At 48.6% G+C, this 19,624-nt stretch overlaps 1 protein-coding gene across 1 annotated transcript; it reads left to right on the top strand.

Moving 5' to 3' along the window:
• Positions 1 to 2,715: 2,715 nt before the first annotated feature.
• On the top strand, positions 2,716 to 18,364 carry LOC135818023 (AMP deaminase 2-like). Its single transcript, XM_065331347.1, has 14 exons — positions 2,716 to 3,276; positions 5,068 to 5,203; positions 6,232 to 6,598; positions 7,051 to 7,180; positions 7,759 to 7,953; positions 8,909 to 8,963; positions 9,925 to 10,001; positions 12,090 to 12,253; positions 12,961 to 13,087; positions 13,776 to 13,936; positions 14,393 to 14,513; positions 14,902 to 15,075; positions 15,847 to 15,957; positions 16,997 to 18,364. Exons 1-14 carry the CDS (start codon positions 2,977 to 2,979, stop codon positions 17,162 to 17,164), a joined length of 2,286 nt encoding a protein of 761 aa, XP_065187419.1. The 5' UTR covers positions 2,716 to 2,976; the 3' UTR covers positions 17,165 to 18,364.
• Positions 18,365 to 19,624: the final 1,260 nt, after the last annotated feature.

Genomic DNA, 19,624 nt, shown 5'->3' with positions numbered 1-19,624 from the left:
TGGGATCCATGGCCTCATCTTTGACAGGCTGCCTGTATGTATGTGGGGTGAATTCTGCAGTACTCACGTCACACACCATTCTAGCTCTCAGACAGGAGCTAGGCATGAGTCTTGGTCATATCCGTGCTGCCAAATATGCTCCCCACCGTGTGCTTGGCAACATGCCTCACATCTTTCTTCCTGATATTATTACCCATCTGCTGATCGTCACGCGGCTTTACCCCACCATCGGCAGTTCATGTTGCCACCATCCAAATACTTATACGTCATTTAATAGTAACTGTTATTACAGTTCGGAATTAGAACAATGACGACAACAGCGGTGGTGGTGGTGGCGGCGGTGGCAGCAGCAACAACAAACAGACATTGAAACAATAGAAATAGGCAGCAGGCAAGATCACAGTCTGCAGTACTCCACTGCCAGTCCGGCCCGATGGATGTCAGTTTACAGTGGAACAGCTCTGCTGAAGTCAGAACGTTTTGAGGATTAGTTTGCCGTCTGTCTGCATCGGGTTCTGTACAGGTCTAAAGAACATGTAGGAAATTATGGCCATAAAGCATGAGCGTATGCTGACTTCACTGTGACTCCAGTGCTCCTTTTCACCAGACATGCACAGCCTGCAGTCTGGCTGAAGTGTAATTACATGATTGTATGTAGTATTATGACGCCAGCCCAGCCAGAAACAACAGGAAATCCGAGTAGCACCTGTCGAGGCAACCGCTCTGATAAGATGACCACCTGTCCTAGAGGACCACTACAACCAGGACCAAGCCGAGGGATATTAATTATTTCCAGTCAACTTGATGACCCTGAACACGGGACCCTGTAAAGTCCCTTGGGTGGTCGCTGGAAGCAGGTCACTGTATTCGTTCACGTGTCATGTACATGAGTAGCTTTAGGAAAAGGTGTGATGAACAAATTATTGATGTTCACCACCAGGACTCAAACCAGGAACCTTTGCAGATCAGGGAAAAACACAGTACCATAGAACAGGCACCTCAGGCTGGGAGTAGGTAGGCCTCAGTATGTGATGGATTGGATAATGCTCGCTCGAAACCGGGCATTGAACCTGTAAGAACCACACAAACCTTATGGTGGACCTGTAGTTCCTCGAATTCTGCGCCTCTTCCGTATCCATGTACATGTATATGTACCAAACAATAGCATGAATCATACCAGGAAAATACTGCATTGTGAATGATGCTTTACAACCGCGCGGAGGACTGCGTTATACCGGTCAATCACTAGTTGTAGAATACAGTCATGTACTTTGCTGCACTGCCATGATTACAAATCGGCACCTGTTTTCGGTGTGGGACTATTTTCAGGAAATCCTTCTTTTAGAGTAGGCAACAAGTACATTGTAGCTCAAGTAGAACGGACCGAGAAACAATGAAAAAACGTGATAAGTTTCTGTTCTTACCATAGATGACGGCCGTATTCCTCCTGAAGTCTAATGCTGAGCCGGACACAACGAAGTGAGGCGGGTGGGCCCGACGCATAGAGGAAGTGTGACATTTTGGAGTACCCGTTCCTGGATAACAAACTCCGCTTGGGTTGACTATGGTAGGGTCTCTGTCTCAGGAAACCCATTCACATCGGAATGAGGTTTGCGGGCTTGTCCCTCGACGTTCTTCGAGCCTGGACGTTCCTGTAAGATCCTGGGACAGGGGACACGCACAAGTTGTGAGAACGCACGCGCTTCTATTCCGAGTATTCTTCAGCGTGTTGCGTTGTAGGAAGTAGTTGTTCACCATCTAGCCTAGGTTCGGTCTACGTAGAGGCTCAGGCCACAGTTAGGTTTACAAAAAAATATAGCTAGAGGAACTCCGAACCAGTATACACATAACACTGCCAGCAGAGTACTAGTATCTGCATAGGGTTTGACAAAGCGCTGGAGCAGACGTCCGACGTGTTGGCTTCTTCTTTTGTAGAACTCGTACGAGTCGTAGCGCGATGAAGAGAGGCGGTGTTGTCACGTGGATTACCCGCTGCAGTGTGAACGTGTTCACACCAGGGAACAGTAAAATATCACTTCCTGGTTCATAATTCAGACCACCACCTCCGATGTGGTGCGAACATATCCTTATAAAATTTGTAGCAGCAAGAAGGCTGGTGCTGAGAGCCTCTACCCCATTTATTCTATTATTATTGTTGGTGGAAGAGCTGAGCTGAGATGTTCACTACCGTGTTCTTTTCCGACTTTGCTGTTTCTCGGGCCGCGAGGTCATACAATGATCATCCGTGGTTTTGTAGCAGCATTCGTGCTAGTACCAAGTATTTCACTAAACTACTCTTCTAAGTAATAGTTCTAACGCCGAGAACTACACAAAACAAAAGTCCAGATCGATGAAGGAGGGAGACCGACTTGCTTTTAGCGCTTGGAAGGAAGAAACGGACCCTGGAACTGCGGCCTGCAGGCGCTAGGCGCTGTAGCTCGCACCCGTAGACCGGGGCCGGAAAGAAACCCTCCATACATGGATCTCCCTCGGATCTCGGGATCTCACAAACCCGGTTTTGTCCGACTCCCTGCTTCCTGCTTCGGCTCCGCGATCCGGAGGGGGATACGGATACCGGATATGCGGATGTCCCTAACATTGCGTCATTCCACACGTAGTTCTACATGTAATATTTTCAAAGCTGCTGCATTCGGGTACAAAAACCTTTATAATTTAGCGCTTTTGTGGTTCACTCAGTTCCATGATCCACTTTATTACAAGTATTTTTGTTTCTTCTTCTAGCACGGACAGGCGTGATCGCAGAAGTTCACGGCGTCTCTACGATTTGTTGCTTTTCCCCCGGCCCTGGTGCCGACGCAGCTTCACCAGTGAAGACAGCTGCTTCTGCTCCGGATTTAAACCGCAGAGAGCTCTACTTTCTGTACACTGACCTATAATTGCACAACACTACGGAAATTTACATTTCGATCCCAAACATCAGTGACGGCGCTCCTCGCGGACGGGACAAACTGCAGGATGGACGAAGATAGCTGTCCAGAAGTGACAGCGCCAGTCGCAGTGCCAAAGAGGCCGTCGTCAGGCTCGTTGCCGCCTGTCCATCATGGAGGCAGCGTGGGCGGCGACTGTGCCCTGTTCGCCGACTGGTCGATGAGTGGTCCGGATCGCAAGGTGGAGGGTGCCGACTGTCCCATTGACGACATGACATGGCGAGCTGGCACTCTGAGCCCCGAGACGGCACACTCGCTGTTGCTTCCGGAGGAGGCGAGTCGCTTGGACTTTCAGAGGGTGACCATAACTGGGATAGGCAGTGGGCAGGTAGGACGACTCATGATTATTACTAGTATGGACTACTACTGTGTGCTTGGGTCTGGGGGAGTGGGGGGGGGGGGCACCAGTCCTTCAAACAGAATCACAGACGTCGAAATTGCACATCACCCAACTTCATGGTGGCACGCATCCACAATACCACACCTTGTGTCAACGACCACATGAACACCCGGCACGACAACTTCTCCTGCTTTTCCCGTGTTCGTGCCGAGTGTCCACCGTGTATTTTCCCCCTGAGCACTGCATGCCCAGCACAGTTTAACTTAGTCGGTCAAACACCGGACGCCTTGTTCTGAGGTACTGTCGTGGACATGGAAATCCAGTCGATTTGACCAGGGCCGGCGCCCTCAGCACGTACAGAACGTTGCATGCAGTGCACATGTTGATCCGATGCGACCAGCGCGCTGCAGCGCATAGCATCATAATGACTGTGTGCACGGTAGGCGTACTCACGGCTGCCTTGCCAGCGCCCTGGGGCCGCTAGACGTGCGACCGGATTTCTAAATCCTAGACAGTATTTTGAGGCCCTGAATATTACCGTACGCACAGTAAGGCTAGTCTTCTGTTCACACAGTGTTCAATGTCCAAATAGGACGGAGCTTCCCTACAAACACGGTGGAACAAAGCATTATTGCAAAGTTCTGGAAAAGCGTTATCGCTGCAATACGGCTTTGTTCCACCGTATTTGTTTGGGTAACTTCAGCCGGCGCTAGAAACGGTGGAAGTCAGCCCAGTCCAGAATTACGTACACGGAGTTTCTGGCCATGCGTACGTACGGGTACCCTATTGCTAGCCGCAGTGAATCTGCATCATGCCTGTCATGATTGTCTGAAGCAATTCACTGTGTTGTGATTGACGTCGCAGTTCACACTATTGACTGGCTGATTGACGCGTTTGAGGTCACCACCCCAGCCAGGCTGAAACCAGCCCGTGAGTGTCATGTACTGACAGTTCCTATCGATTCAGTGTGAATTCTAGCATGTACGGCCGAAATGCCAACCAACCTGACTGGCCAAATCCAGGCCCGCCGGAACCGGACCAACTTGTTGGCCACCAACAGGTGTTCAGTACTGTGGAGGGCCTGTGTAATAGTGTGTACTGTAGGACATGTATATATAACAAGGAAGTAAATCTAACGTTTTAACGGATGACATTTCTTCGTGATAATAAGATCCGTTGAGGCCATACTGCTTCATATATGTTGTGTGTGGATATGCCGAAACACTGCAAGATCGTTAACATAATGGAAGCAGTTTTTGATTGGTCCGGTAGTATTATAGCCTTAGGTTTACGAGAAGATAATATCTTCTCGTAAACCTATGAATTTTGGACAATCGTTAAATTTGCGACTCGTTATAATAGCATGTCTTACAGTATCCACCATATCGATACAGAAAGTATGAAAGGCCACAATACTACCGGACCAATCAAAAATTGCTTCCGACGGTCCTGAAATCCATTAGTACTAAAACAGCGTACACAGTACAAGCTTGGTAAAATCCATGGTCAGCTAGTAGCCGAGGCAGAATGTACTCATACAGCAAGGTATTAGTGCTGATTGTGACGCACGTGGAGATCCCATGTTACACCTCATCACCATTGGCGCGACTGGCTGGTAGCTGTGCACAGTGTGTATTGTCGCTGTCTCTATACATCTCTCTCTCTCTCTCTCTCTCTCTCTCTCTCTCTCTCTCTCACACACACACACACACACACTGTCTCACACTGTGTCTCACTGTCTCTTCCTATCTCTCTTTCTCCCTTCCCTCTCTGTGGTAGATGCAACCGACAACCAACGAGGTTGAGGAGGTCCACCCGGCCATTCGCGATGCCCTGGTCCTTCGTGAGCAGTATATGAGGCGCAGCTGCCAGCCGTTCTGCTCCACCACCTATCGTATTCTGTGTCCGGGTGGATGTGAGTAAACACTATAACACAGGGCAAGAGTCAATGTAGCGCTTTTGCAATCCCCTTCTGAATTTGACTTTCATTCTCAAACTTTACGAACTAAACTCCCGTGGGCTTGAGACCGTAGCTTTGTGCCAGTCGAGCGTCAGTCATTTGACAGAGAACATGAGCTCCGTTAGGAGCAGCCACCGTCTTCAAATTCTCAAGCTTTCACTACTGTTTTCTGCCATCGGCTCCAGTAACTTGAAGCCCTGCTTCGTTAACACAGTTTTCAAATTTGAAATTTCATTGAGAATGTGACAGTAATGAAGGAGTAACTCGCGATAACGATTTTCGTGGAAGGAGTACTGTAATTTCACAAGTTTTCGGTGTACTGTTATTTTCGGTACTTTCGGTGCACTTGTTTCATACCTAAAATTTCAATACACCGAACAAACACTAACACACATAATCCAATAGGGAACTGCTTCTCTGTACCTAAAATTTCTGTTCACCTAACCCAGCCTTTTGCCCTCATACCGAAAATGTTGAGCACCGAAAATTTCTGAAAATAGAGTATGTTCAGTTAACAAATGAGAGTTACATACATGTGCATGTACTAGGTGACGAGAACTGGTGACACAGCCGGAAGTCGAGATTATCAGAGTGATGAGAATACCTAAGGGAACACAAGAACAACAAGAGTACCTGCACCAGAGTGTGTGACTCTGCACCCAGGCTCCATAGAATCTCTCCCATGGCGAAGCCTTTTTTGTGTAGGTCATCCTGAATCATAGGATAACCCGTCACTTTTATTTGCATCTACAGTGAAACCTGTCTAAGACGACCGCTCAAGGCACCTTCAAACGTGGTCTCTGTTACCAGGTGGTTTTCTTATTCAGTGTCATTTGACTGGAAATAGCATCCCTTGGTCCTGGCTGCAGTGGTCTTCTGGGACAGGTGCTCGCCTTATCCGAGTGGTCGCCTTGACAGGTTTTACTGTATTCAGCTTTGACTTATGGTTCTGGTTTCTGACTGCTGTCTCACTCTATCTCCAGCTGGTATGCAGAGTGATTCCTCTGCGAATGCCTGCAAGGCCGAGCAGCTCTCAATGTCGCATTCAGAGTCTGACACGCAGTGTAGCTACGGCGACGTCACGCTGCCGCAGGCGATGCCGGGGCGCGTCGCAATGGTCAACGGCATCGCCCGTGTTTGGGTCCCGGAGTCCAGCGGTGGTGTGTGCAGCGGAGATAATGGCATTAGGCAGAATACCGGTCGCGATGCGGGGAACATCGAGGCGGCCTTGTCCGGCGAGAGTGGCAACGTGCGGAGTGGTGAAGTCGAGCTGGACTTGCAGCAGCCAGACTTCCTGGTGTTTGTCCAGGACTTCAAGGAAATGCTAGCCCTGTCCGTACACGGTCCTGTGTAAGTAGCAAGACATGACTACGAATGCATTTTTTAGCAGGAGGGGCAGAGTGTTGGACGCTCCTTGACCCTACAGTTTCAGCAGCTGAACCGATTGGCACGTGTATATTGCTAGCTCTGAGCTCATGACACTCATGATGGAAGTCGTTGGCTCATAATTGCTCATGGCACCTAGTGGCCGTGCGACTACAACTTTTGGATAATCAATGCGCTCTCTTCTTTTTTTGCCTGCTAGTATCGGTATGTACAGTGCTGCTCTATGACATCCAGTCGCGTCCGACTCAAGTTTGCGCCTTGCACCATTTCGCAGCCCAGTGTCCCCAGGTCTAGGGCAGTGCAACGCCTGGCGCATACTGGAGCGACGCGACTGGATTTCATTGAGCAGCATGCACTGTACGTGTACCCACTTCACCGGTCTCATGTGTTTGTGTGTACTCACCGTCGATGAACAGGAAAAGCTTCTGCTACCGGCGCCTGCGCTACCTGGAGCTGCGCTATCAGATGCACGAGCTGCTCAACGAACAGAAGGAGCTGGGCGCCCAGCGCGGTGTTCCTCATCGCGACTTCTACAACGTTCGCAAGGTTAGGGGCCTGCCTTGGGTTTTTTCAACTTTTTTGACTAGCAGTAAGCCATGATTGTGTGTTCCAATGCTGTTGTTTGTTTGCTTTGATAATGCATGCCAAATAAGGGCCATTCTTCTATTGTTTGTTTGCTCTGATATTGCATGCCAAATAAGGGCCATTCTTCTATTGTTTGTTTGTTTGCTCTGATAATGCATACCAAATAAGGACCATTATTCTATTACACTTCTATTACACTTCGGAGCTCCGGCAGATTCCACATCAGACTGCAAGCAGTCCTTGCGGAATCTTCACTTGTTCTCGTCCTGGGCTTACTCATACACGGTTCATTGCACAACTTTCACCGAGATTCATTACTGTAAAACGGGTAACTATTGCGACGTAAAAATGTTTGCGAATTTTGCGAGAGGCCCCGAATCGCAAACTTTGAACAGGTGGCTTTAGCGTGCTGGAACTTTGCGCAATACCTGCATTGCATGGTCTCTGAGCATAGGCGATCTTCTACTGCGTATCAAACTGTTCCTGAAAATCCTTCTCGTTAATGCCCTTGCCATTCTTTACTGCTGTTGCTGCTGTAGGTCGACACGCACATCCACGCCGCGTCGTCCATGAACCAAAAGCACCTGCTGCGCTTCATCAAGCGCAAGATGAGGCTGTCTCCCGACGAGATCGTGTGCGTTCAAGACGGCAGGGGCATGTCGCTGAGGGAGGTGTTCGAGAGTCTGAACATCACCGCCTACGACCTGTCCGTAGACCGACTGGACATGCATGCTGTACGTTTGGACCATTTTGTGCAGCAATGTATTAAGTTCAGGGACGTAGCTCGAACATCCGTGGTGTGGTGGCCATGTACCACCGGCAACCTCATAGCCGCCACTTTGCCTCTTTTGACAATATAGTGCCTATGACGGCCATTTTCTGGTGTGGTGACCGGACAACGCTGACCATACACGAGCTACGCGCCTGAAGTTAGGTGTCAGGCTGCAGTGTACTAGTAGGCCTCGTCACTGGTTCAACCTCTTGCATGTGCAGTGCTGCTCCATGAAATCCGATCGCGCGAATCAACGTTGCGCCCTGCACCAGTTCACGTCCCGGTGTTCGCAGGTCTAGGGCTGCTCAGCGCCCGGCGCGTACTTGAGTCACGCGATCGGATTTCATTGAGCAGCCCTGTAAATGAAGCTGAAAGGGTATGCTGTATCCTGACATAGGCTTTACCTAGCTCTTTCCCTGTATACATATATGTAATTTGTGATTGGTATGAGAGAGGTTCTGCAAAACAAAAACTATGTATAAACTTTCGCTCTACGTCATGAAATGAGAAACTTCGCAAGAACTTTCGCAACTTTGGACGCGAAATTAACTTTCGTGAGAAGTTTTTGTGAGATACCACACGACGGGTTCACCGCGTACGTGCACTTTGACGCATGCAAACTACGAAAATGTGCAGAACACAAACTCCGTGCGAAACTAACTTCGTGCGCATTTTCGTTTTGCAGAACCTCTCTACTCAGAGCACCAAGCTTCTCTCTAATAATATACTAGTGTCATGTATTACCTTGTGCAGGTTACTGTAGCTGAACTCATTGTCTGCTCCTGCACAATGTGAACCTTGCTAGGAATGTGGGGAATTATGTGTGCATTGGCATTGTGTGTGTGTCGTGTGCACATGTGTGTGTGTGTGTCCACGCATGTGCGTGTCTGCATCCGCCTGTCTGCCCGCGTGTGCAGGATCGCAATACGTTCCACCGCTTTGATAAGTTCAATCTGAAGTACAACCCCATCGGTAAGCAAGGCCTACAGTCGGACTAAGGCACATTACACTGCTAGTACTCGTATTGCATCACGTGTCTTGAAATTTGCTACTTGTGCACAGTGTTCAGTTCAATATGACGCAGTCCCTATTCACATCTCTCAAAATAATGAACAGTAAAAAATCTGTGAAAAGGAAAGGGACGTATGGTTATGGTTACAACTTTTAATTGAAGTAAAAGTGGGGAGGCTTCCTGCAGTTGCATAAACAGATAAGAGTAGAGCCCACACGCTCTCTTCCAGTTTTAATTAATTTTGTAACCATATGTCCCTTTCCTTAAAAAGAGGAACTGCCCATCACTGTAACTAGATACTATATACAGTGAGAAATTGCAACAACTAGGCGCACAACAGACAGAGTACTGAGACATCCGACAACCTGACACCTAGCTCCGATACATCTCCGAAGCGCTAACCAACAGCAAACTGACAGTACTCTGTCAGTTGTGTGCCTAGTTGTCGCACTTTCTGACTGTATTATAGTATGTAGTTACAGTGGTGGACAGTACTCTTAACGAATAACCATATGCCGCCTTTCCTTTTTACATTAATGGCTCTCTTCTGGTATCATGTCTAACATTGAGTGTGGCCCAAGCGAAGGCCAGGCTAACGCCGGTGCCAACGCGAAAGGGCTGATGATGATGAATATTGGCTCAACATCCGAGTTTCAAGTAAAAAATCTGTCAACATAATTTCAATTTTTATGTTTTTTAGGAGACATCCGGCAGTATCAATAATTTTCACGGAACGAAAACGTTTAGTTATTACATTTGTGTTCCTCTGTCTTTTTTATGCATACACACTGTCACTGCACGTGCATTCTCATGCGATGTATGGACGGATGTGCCTCTGCTGTTCACGTGTGTGTGTGTGTGTGTGTGTGCCTCTCTCTCTCTCTCTCTCTCTGTCTCTCCCCCCACCCCGGCATGTCACAGGCCAGAGTCGCCTGCGTGAGATCTTCCTGAAGTCGGATAACCACGTGAAGGGTCGGTACTACGGCGAGGTGCTGCAGGTAAGGTATTGCCACTGGCTGTCCGTAGTCTTGCCTTGACTTTTGTACTCACTATGCCATTGGGTTCAAGGGCTCTGCAAGGTGTTTTAGGGCGGTATGGTCAGCCACCTGAAGTACATGTACAATTTACTCGTGGTGTTTGGTTGGCTCCTCTGAACATGGACGGAGCTCAAGACTTCTTTTTCCTCTAAACATGATTGTTATGAAATTCAGAGCCCAAATCAGTACATTTTATTGATTCACGTGGTACCTGGGACAAACATTGGTACGGTCAATAGTAAACTCAATGCCGTAGCGTGCCCGATGCCCTGGGGTAGACTACAGCCACGATATACAAGCTACCAGAGTGTGCCACAAGGTAGTTCTGGATCTCGCCGAAATCGGAATATGACAAGGGAAATGTGATCAGCACCTACATCCTCTGAATTTCATGCAAAAGACTGTGGCAATGACTGGAAGCTACTGCAATGTCAATGCCAGTGTGTTTCTCCCCTGAGCGTTTGATCCATCGTGCTGTATGCCGATGCATCAAGGTCTGTTTTCGGATGTGTATTGTAGCTCTGGGTGCCTCTGTTCCACATTCTGCATGAATAATTTTGAATTGGCTTCCGCTTCTACATAATATTCTCGACCCTCACACGTGCATACATGTACAGTAAAACCTGTAACTAAAGACCACCGTGACTAGCGACCAGCCTGGTACTACAGTAAAACCTGTAACTAAAGACCACCGTGACTAGCGACCAGCCTGGTACTACAGTAAAACCTGTAACTAAAGACCACCGTGACTAGCGACCAGCCTGGTACTACAGTAAAACCTGTAACTAAAGACCACCGTGACTAGCGACCAGCCTGGTACTACAGTAAAACCTGTAACTAAAGACCACCGTGACTAGCGACCAGCCTGGTACTACAGTAAAACCTGTAACTAAAGACCACCGTGACTAGCGACCAGCCTGGTACTACAGTAAAACCTGTAACTAAAGACCACCGTGACTAGCGACCAGCCTGGTACTACAGTAAAACCTGTAACTAAAGACCACCGTGACTAGCGACCAGCCTGGTACTACAGTAAAACCTGTAACTAAAGATCACCGTGACTAGAGACCAGCCTGGTACTACAGTAAAACCTGTAACTAAAGACCACCGTGACTAGCGACCAGCCTGGTACTACAGTAAAACCTGTAACTAAAGACCACCGTGACTAGCGACCAGCCTGGTACTACAGTAAAACCTGTAACTAAAGACCACCGTGACTAGCGACCAGCCTGGTACTACAGTAAAACCTGTAACTAAAGACCACCGTAACTAGCGACCAGCCTGGTACTACAGTAAAACCTGTAACTAAAGACCACCGTGACTAGCGACCAGCCTGGTACTACAGTAAAACCTGTAACTAAAGACCACCGTGACTAGCGACCAGCCTGGTACTACAGTAAAACCTGTAACTAAAGACCACCGTGACTAGCGACCAGCCTGGTACTACAGTAAAACCTGTAACTAAAGACCACCGTGACTAGCGACCAGCCTGGTACTACAGTAAAACCTGTAACTAAAGACCACCGTGACTAGCGACCAGCCTGGTACTACAGTAAAACCTGTAACTAAAGACCACCGTAACTAGCGACCAGCCTGGTACTACAGTAAAACCTGTAACTAAAGACCACCGTGACTAGCGACCAGCCTGGTACTACAGTAAAACCTGTAACTAAAGACCACCGTGACTAGCGACCAGCCTGGTACTACAGTAAAACCTGTAACTAAAGACCACCGTGACTAGCGACCAGCCTGGTACTACAGTAAAACCTGTAACTAAAGACCACCGTGACTAGCGACCAGCCTGGTACTACAGTAAAACCTGTAACTAAAGACCACCGTGACTAGCGACCAGCCTGGTACTGCCGACCACTTCGCCAGGCACGGACGGCCTCACATTCATATAATTATGGTTGTGCGGTGCAAACCTCTAACTAAGGACCGCCTGCCGCTAAAGACCGCTTTCTCTGGCCCCAGGGGGTGGTCGTTAGTCGCATGCATACATGTATCCTTAACCCACGCTGCGCCTGCCGCACACGTTGTCCTGCACAGGAGGTGATCAGTGACTTGGAGGACAGCAAGTACCAGATGGCCGAGATGCGGCTGAGCGTGTACGGCAAGTCTCCCGACGAGTGGCAGCGCTTGGCCTCCTGGGCGGTCGACAACAACCTGCGCAGTAGCAATGTGCGCTGGCTGATACAAGTGCCTCGCTTGTTGTAAGTGTATTAGACGGGGCACTCCATTTTTCTTCACGCTAAAGTGTACAGAAGTGCCGGATATAATGACTTGCTTGCTGCGGCTTTAATCACTACTGTATTTGGCTTGAAGAGTAATGGTGTGAAGGGGCTCATCACAACTACATGGCTTCTGTGCTGCTTGTGTTGGTTTGTTTCCCTTCAACCAAAAATCTTTTCAAAGTGATACACTGTGCCAATGGGCAACTAGGACTTACTGTAAAAGCCATTATTCTATCGAGGCGCGCATATAATAACGATTTCCTAAAATTGACTGGTTTACGTGTACCAAAGGTAACGATTCTCACTCATTCCCAACGCTCAATAGTAACAGTATATGTATCGATTTCCGTATAACGATTTCTATTTTAACGACAGATTTCTCCTCGTTAACTCGTTAGAATTAGCACTTCGTTATATTTTTAGAATTGCGATCAACAGAACGAGCTGAACCGACATTTCACAAAGGCTTTTATTGTATTCAAAAAACGAGTGGATACGAAGGTAGTGAAGAACATGGAAGAAAGAAAAAATGTGATATGGAAAAAATGATGAACAAATATCGTACTTCGAACTAGTTTTCGCACAACACTCCTCAGTATTACTTCGTTATATATTTGGCTTTTACAGTACCGTAGCTGCACTGATCACGCTATGTCTTGTCAACTGTTTCCACTTCTCTCGTGCAGCAATGTCTATCGCGAGAAAGGGCTTGTTCAGAGCTTCGAAGAGGTGCTGAGCAACATCTTCTTGCCGCTGTTCAATGCCACGCTGTACCCGGAGGAGTATCCTGACATTCACAGATTCCTCGATCAGGTCAGTAGCGCCATCTTCCGAGTACGGTCAGGCGCGTCGCAAGGTATTTTAGGGTGGTGCGGTCAGCCATCTGAAGTACTCTTCCAAGGACCTCGCCTGAAAATTCTCGAAATTTAGAACCCAAAATCATTACAATTCATTTTATTGATTCACAGGGAACCCGAGGCAAAAAGTGGTACGGTCAATGCAGTAGTGACCATGGCGTGTCCGACACCCCTGACAGTGAAACTTGCCTAAGCCGACCGCTCAAGGGACCTTACAACTGGTCCCCGTGTACAGGTGATCTCCTTATCCAGGGTCGTTTGACTGGAAATAACATCCCTTGGTCCTGGTTGTAGTGGTCTTCTTGGACAGGTGGTCACCTTATCGGAGTGGTCGCCTTGACAGGTTTTACAATACTCTACAATTAGAGTAAGAAAACACGTGTTTATACTAACCATAACAGTGCCAGCCTATTGTTAGCACGGTGATTGTCAGGGGGAAACAAATGTAGTGGAAGTAACCCTGAGTGTTTGTTGATTGTCTTGATTGCTTTTTCTGTTTTATGCCTGGTTGTGTCTCATTGTTTCGTATGTACCGATCCTATCATGTGCGTCTGTGTGTGTCCTTATTTCTCCCTCTCGCTCGCTTGCTCGCTCGCTCTCTCTCTCTCTCTCTCTCTCTCTCTCTCTCTCTCTTGCATTGACAGGTAGTTGGCTTCGACAGTGTGGACGATGAGAGCAAACCAGAGGTTGCACTGTCCAAGCACATGCCGCAGCCAGCTCAGTGGACGTCTACACGCAACCCACCATACGCTTACTACCTCTTCTATATGTATGCCAACATAGCGGCTCTCAACAACCTGAGACGGTCAGTGCTCCTAACTTAAAAAAAGTCCTCTTTCTTCTATTTCCCACAATCACAGCCAGTTGCCTAGTGCATCAGAGTGCAAGAGCGGCATGCACGAGCACAGGAGACATGAGGGTGTTTCCGGTGTAGCCTCAAGTCTCTGGACTTGTCCAGAGTGCATACATACGAGTGAAGTGTGAAGGTTACAGCACAGAAATGATCGTTTTGATGATTTTTTGAAGTAATTCGACTACATTTGTATTTTGCGTGTATCAACGTCGAGGTACTTGTAGGCATGACAATCGGAAACGTGACCCCCCCCCCCCCCTCTCTCCTTCCCCTTGGGCTGCTATTAACTTCTGAACGTGTCGGGACATATCCATGTCTAGTTTAGTGTCTCTCTTCCTCTCTCTTTGCCCGCATGCGTTCGTGTGCTGCTGTGTTTGAATATGTGCATGGGTGATACGCGCTGCGCAGACAGCGAGGCTTGAGCACGTTTTCACTGAGACCGCACTGCGGCGAGAGCGGGCCGGTGCAGCACCTGGCTGCAGCGTACCTTCTCGCCGAGAACATCTCCCACGGACTGCTGCTGAGAAAGGTGAGTACTTCCCCAGGGTGCATGCATCTCCTTGTGTTTGAAGGAGTAAGGGGTGGGTGATATGTACATGTATGCACGCAACAAGAGTATTGTTCTACAGAACACATGTGCATGATTTGCAAATGGATGTACCCGTCATGGGCCGTGCCTCTTTCTTTAGTCGTATTTCGGACAGGTTTCCCGTTTGAATTCAAATTCCTGTACGTATGTACCAATAAGTTGAGCTGCTCTGCATGCCATCATCTCATGTGCTCGCCCTTTCATTCGCTCGTTAACAGCTTTCCTCTCTCTCTCTCTCTCACACACACACACACACACACACACACATGCTCTCTCTCTCTCTCTCTCTCTCTCTCTCTCTCTCTCTCTCTCCACTCTACAACGACAGGTACCAGCTCTGCAGTACCTGTTCTACCTGGCTCAGGTCGGTGTGGCCATGTCACCGCTCAGCAACAACTCTCTGTTCCTGGACTACACGCGCAACCCGCTGCCGGAATTCCGCGCACGTGGCCTGCTGATCTCGCTGTCCACGGACGATCCACTCATGTTCCACTACACCAAGGTAGGCTCTCTTGAGATCACAAGTGCCACAAACTTTGTGTTCACAACTACCCACGTTGCTATTGGAGGGCTCATGTAGTTCCTGGTTCTATTCGATTTGCGTGTACAGTCCTGGTTAGAGAAATCCTACCTCATGAACATAATCATTGCTGGGGGTTCTATGCAGTTCTACAGCACCAAACACACACACACACACACACGCGCGCGCGCGCGCACCCACACCACTCTGTGCACTTGAATGTGGCACTACTTTATTCATGAGGTCGGATTTCTCTGACCAGGGGTGTCATCGATTGGCGAATCTGGATTGAGTGCGACCAGGCGGTGTGGTCCGAGCAACGCTGGCCCAATCGACCGAAATAAGGGTGTAGCACGCGAAATGCACGCATATCGTACAAAGATTCTGTGAAAACTGTCCAAAAACGGCAAAGTCCATTTCCACTCCCGGTGTGGAGGCCGGTGTGGTTGGATTCCACTCCAAGTACACCTACTCCGGATTCGATTGGACTCGACCAAACGATCACGCTCACTCGGAGCGCACTTGCTCGGGATTCGCCCAATCAATCATGCCCCAGAACTGGTAGTTCCTGGTTCTTCACAGGTAAAAAAGAAAAAGAAAGGTGTGTATGCATGGTGGAACACATCAGTGCGTGCTTCTGCAGTGACACATGACAAAGTTGGGGGGGGGGGGGGGGGGAGGAGGAGAGGCGACACGTGTTCTCAGCTAAAGTTAGCTGTGCATCTCTTTCTTTTGTGTACCATTGTCCTGCAGGAACCTCTCATCGAAGAATATAGCATAGCTGCACAGGTGTGGAAGCTCAACTCCTGTGACCTGTCCGAGCTGGCCAGGAACAGTGTGCTGATGAGCGGGTTCGAGCATCGGGTATGTTGCCTTAGCGCGCCGGTGTGTAACAACTCCCTGAACCGAGGAATAGATACTCAATGGGAGTCGATAGCAGGGTATAATAATAGGGGGAGAGCATAGGTGATAGCTAACACAATGCAAGTGTAGATGATGTAATAAAAATAAAATAAATATATTCGACGGGTTCGCGTGCCGGGCAGGTCAAGAACAAGGAGTCGTACAACTCCCTGGTCAAGAAGATGATGTAGGTGCGGGGAATAAGGTGTGAATGGAAGTGTGAGTGTAAGCGCTAACTCAATGCTGGTGGGATATGTCACAACATGCTCTGGGTAGCACTCACTACTACTTTGCCTGCACTAAGACTGCCTGGCCTTGTTTGTTTCCAATGGGGGAGGGTGGGTGTGTGAAAATGTTGCCTGAGTTGTAATGAAGCAGAAATGCACTGCCATCAAAGTCTGCAGGCTTTGCTTTCAGCCATATTAGTTTGGCCCCGGAAGTCTGACAAGATCTGAATCAATTTTTGCCTGTTTTGGATGACGGGTTATGCCTTTTTAGAACAGGGTTCACTGTTTATGCTAATCTATGGCCTAGCAGATCATACTTGTCACATTCTTCTCAGCATATCACAACCTATGAGTCAGCATATCACAACCTATGAGTCAGCATATCACAACCTATGAGTCAGCATATCACAACCTATGAGTCGGAATGGAAGTACTGTAAATGAACTAATTTTCGGATGGAGAGCCAAGGTTTAATTATAATTGGTCCTTTCTCTTTTGTATGAACTAATTTTCGCTGGCAATTTATGCAAAGCGGCCAAAGTAAATCACAGGCCAAGGTTTGTCATAGAGGCAAATGATGCAAGATTGAGCAATGGCTGCATGTGAGAGCAGCAACTACCGATCGATTTCTTTTTGAAAACCCCGGTCGGCCGGCCAAAGTTTGATGACGGACAAAGTTTCATTCCAAGATCGGCAAAAGTTTCTCACCGTCCGAAATATTATTTGTCGACTTACACGAATTGTCATTGTATGTACATGCCATGTTCCTGCAGGTGAAGCAGCATTGGCTTGGCAAGGACTACGACCTGGAGGGCGTGCGTGGCAACGAGATACGCTGCTCCAACATACCCAACGTTCGCATTGCTTATCGCCACGAGACCCTCACCGAGGAGCTGACCGCCCTGAGCAGCCCAGGCAGTGACGGCGCGACGAGCAGATGAGCGTTGGCACACGCAGATGTAGGAGGCCAGGTGGCAGTGCCCGGGCGGTGAAGTTAAACTGTCTGACGGGAATCCACCTTGCTCCAGCTGGGCTAGGCACGTCACGGCCTTCCCCCGGTCGACGCGTGGCCTTTCCCCCAGGCCAGGCCAGTCACTGCTGCTGGTCGTGCGATGTGACGTATATGTACATACATCATTGCCACGCCATCTTATTCACCTGCAGTGTGCTCTGGACTAGTGCAAAGTAGATCTAGCCATACCACGCTCTCTCCGGCTAGCCTTCCTTCTCATGAGCGCAAGCAGCACCATCGCAACATTCTACCGCACTGCGTGCAAGATAGACGCTGCGGCTGCAACGCGTCTTGTACTGTTGTGCCCGGGGGATGGTATTCGTGTCTCGCTCCTTCGTCTGTACGATCCGTTTGCACAGGCGGCAACGTTCGTGGCAAATCACACCAATGTGCACTTCTTGCGGCAGCGTGGAGCGTATTCATCAATTGCATGAGCGTAGCCAATATTCTATTCCACCTTCCACAAAGCAGCGTGTGCATCCTGGCCGAAGACCGAATGCACCAGTCAGTCACTCTGTTTGTGGGCAGTTCTCACTGTTCACTGTTGCATCTATTGCCCAGCTAACTGAGCAGAGCCAACACAGCCAGTCGTAGCCGGTCTTATGGAGAAGATCTGAGCCGCTCGGAAATAATTTACTTGTGTTTGCGGCATACCATGGTTAGATTTGGCCGGCGAATGTCGCGCCTTACGCCTGGAAACGGCTGACAAGCTAACAATCTGCTGATTAGGTACCGTTTGACGGTTGATATCTATTCACTGTTGAGAAATTCATCTCGGTCCAAGCTGAGACTGCAAGCTACCACTATAGCAGACCCAGCCATGATTATAATTATGAAACCAATATTTATTTCTAAATTCCCAATATTTATTTACCGGTATAATTATTTTAGCTTGTGAGAACTGCTCAAAATTCAAAGCCTTCTGACACCCTCCAATTTCTATTCGTTTTCTGTGTCTTTCTGAAATTAAAAAAAAAGAGAACGTTCCCCGTGTCCCGTCCTGCTTTAGATCCGTCCTCATTTCCGCTTTCTGCCGGTTCCAAGGCCGAACGAGCCCACTCTGCATTACCAATATTGACTGTCGCCTTCTGGCTGGAGCTGTCAACTTACTGAGACATGGTGAGCCACTTGAACTTACGGGCACCTCAGACCTTATGGTAATTGTATAAGATACCGGTAAGAGTAAATGAGTCTATTGTACTCTTGATACCGGTATTGAGCACCTCTCCCTGCAGGCCTGCCGGAACCGGACCAACTTTTTGGCCACCAGCAGGTGTTTAGTACTGTGGAGGGCCTGTGTACAGTCAACTTCGCTAATAACGACTGCGGATATAACGACAATTCGCGAACAACGACAGAATGTCCATGCCCAGAGCAAAGTCCATTCTACCTGTATACATGTAATGAGACTTCGGGTGTAACGACACTTCGTGAATAAGGACACTTTCTGATGCCCGGCCGAGTGTCGTTATACGCAAAGTTGACTGTATCCACCATATCGATACAGAAAGTATGAAAGGCCACAATACTACCGGACCAATCAAAAATTGCTTCCGGTGGCCCTGCCTTGTCTTTGTCGACGAGAGAGGAGATAATAATTAATAGCTTTCCGATCATTTTCTTCTGGCTGTTGTGCCATGCCACCACATGCACAAGGACCAGAGAGGCACAGTGGGTAGGTCTAAGGCCATGATTGAGATACGAGAGGTAGCTTTTACCTGGTTCAAGTCCTGCCTGGGGGGGGGGGGGGAGTGGTCAGTTTACCAGCCGTAGATCACCCCACAGTGAACTGGGAACAAAAAATAATATAAATTGGAGGAGCCTCGGCGAACTCCTACGAGCCTCCTCGTAGCATCCAGGAGCACTGTGCATACCGTCATGCACAGTAAGTAGATCTACGTTTCTCAATTAAGAACGTACTTACTGTGAATGACTTCACAGTGTGACTGGATGCGGAGAGGAGGTGAAGTAGAACTTGTGGCACAAGGGCCAGGGCAGGGGTACATGGTTGCGGCTTGTGCCATGGCATTGGTATTGGTCGTGAGACTTATCCCCTCGCCCCCACCGCTAGGTGCTGCTGCTTCTGCTGCTAGCATGCTGGCGATGAGCCGTGGACACGTGCGCGTGGGGAACGGACACGATAATTATTTGCTCTCTTTTTTATAAGAAAAACCCAGAGCTTTCCGCAGCAGCAAGACTTGCTGGGCTAGCCAAACATGGTCATGGAGAAGTACGGATATAACCAGGAAGTACAATCATGTAGTACAATACCGTGCTACTTTATACTCCCTGGCTGTAGAACCATGGTAAAAGAAAGTGCAAAACAGAGCTGGAGTGCGCTAGTGCTGCCGCCTGAAAACTACAACAGTTACATGAAACCATGACCGCG

The sequence above is a fragment of the Sycon ciliatum genome, chromosome 5 (assembly GCF_964019385.1).
Source record: "Sycon ciliatum chromosome 5, ocSycCili1.1, whole genome shotgun sequence".
Lineage (NCBI taxonomy): Eukaryota > Metazoa > Porifera > Calcarea > Leucosolenida > Sycettidae > Sycon > Sycon ciliatum.
Note: the sequence above shows the minus strand (reverse complement) of the source record. Positions and strands in the feature narration are given on the sequence as shown.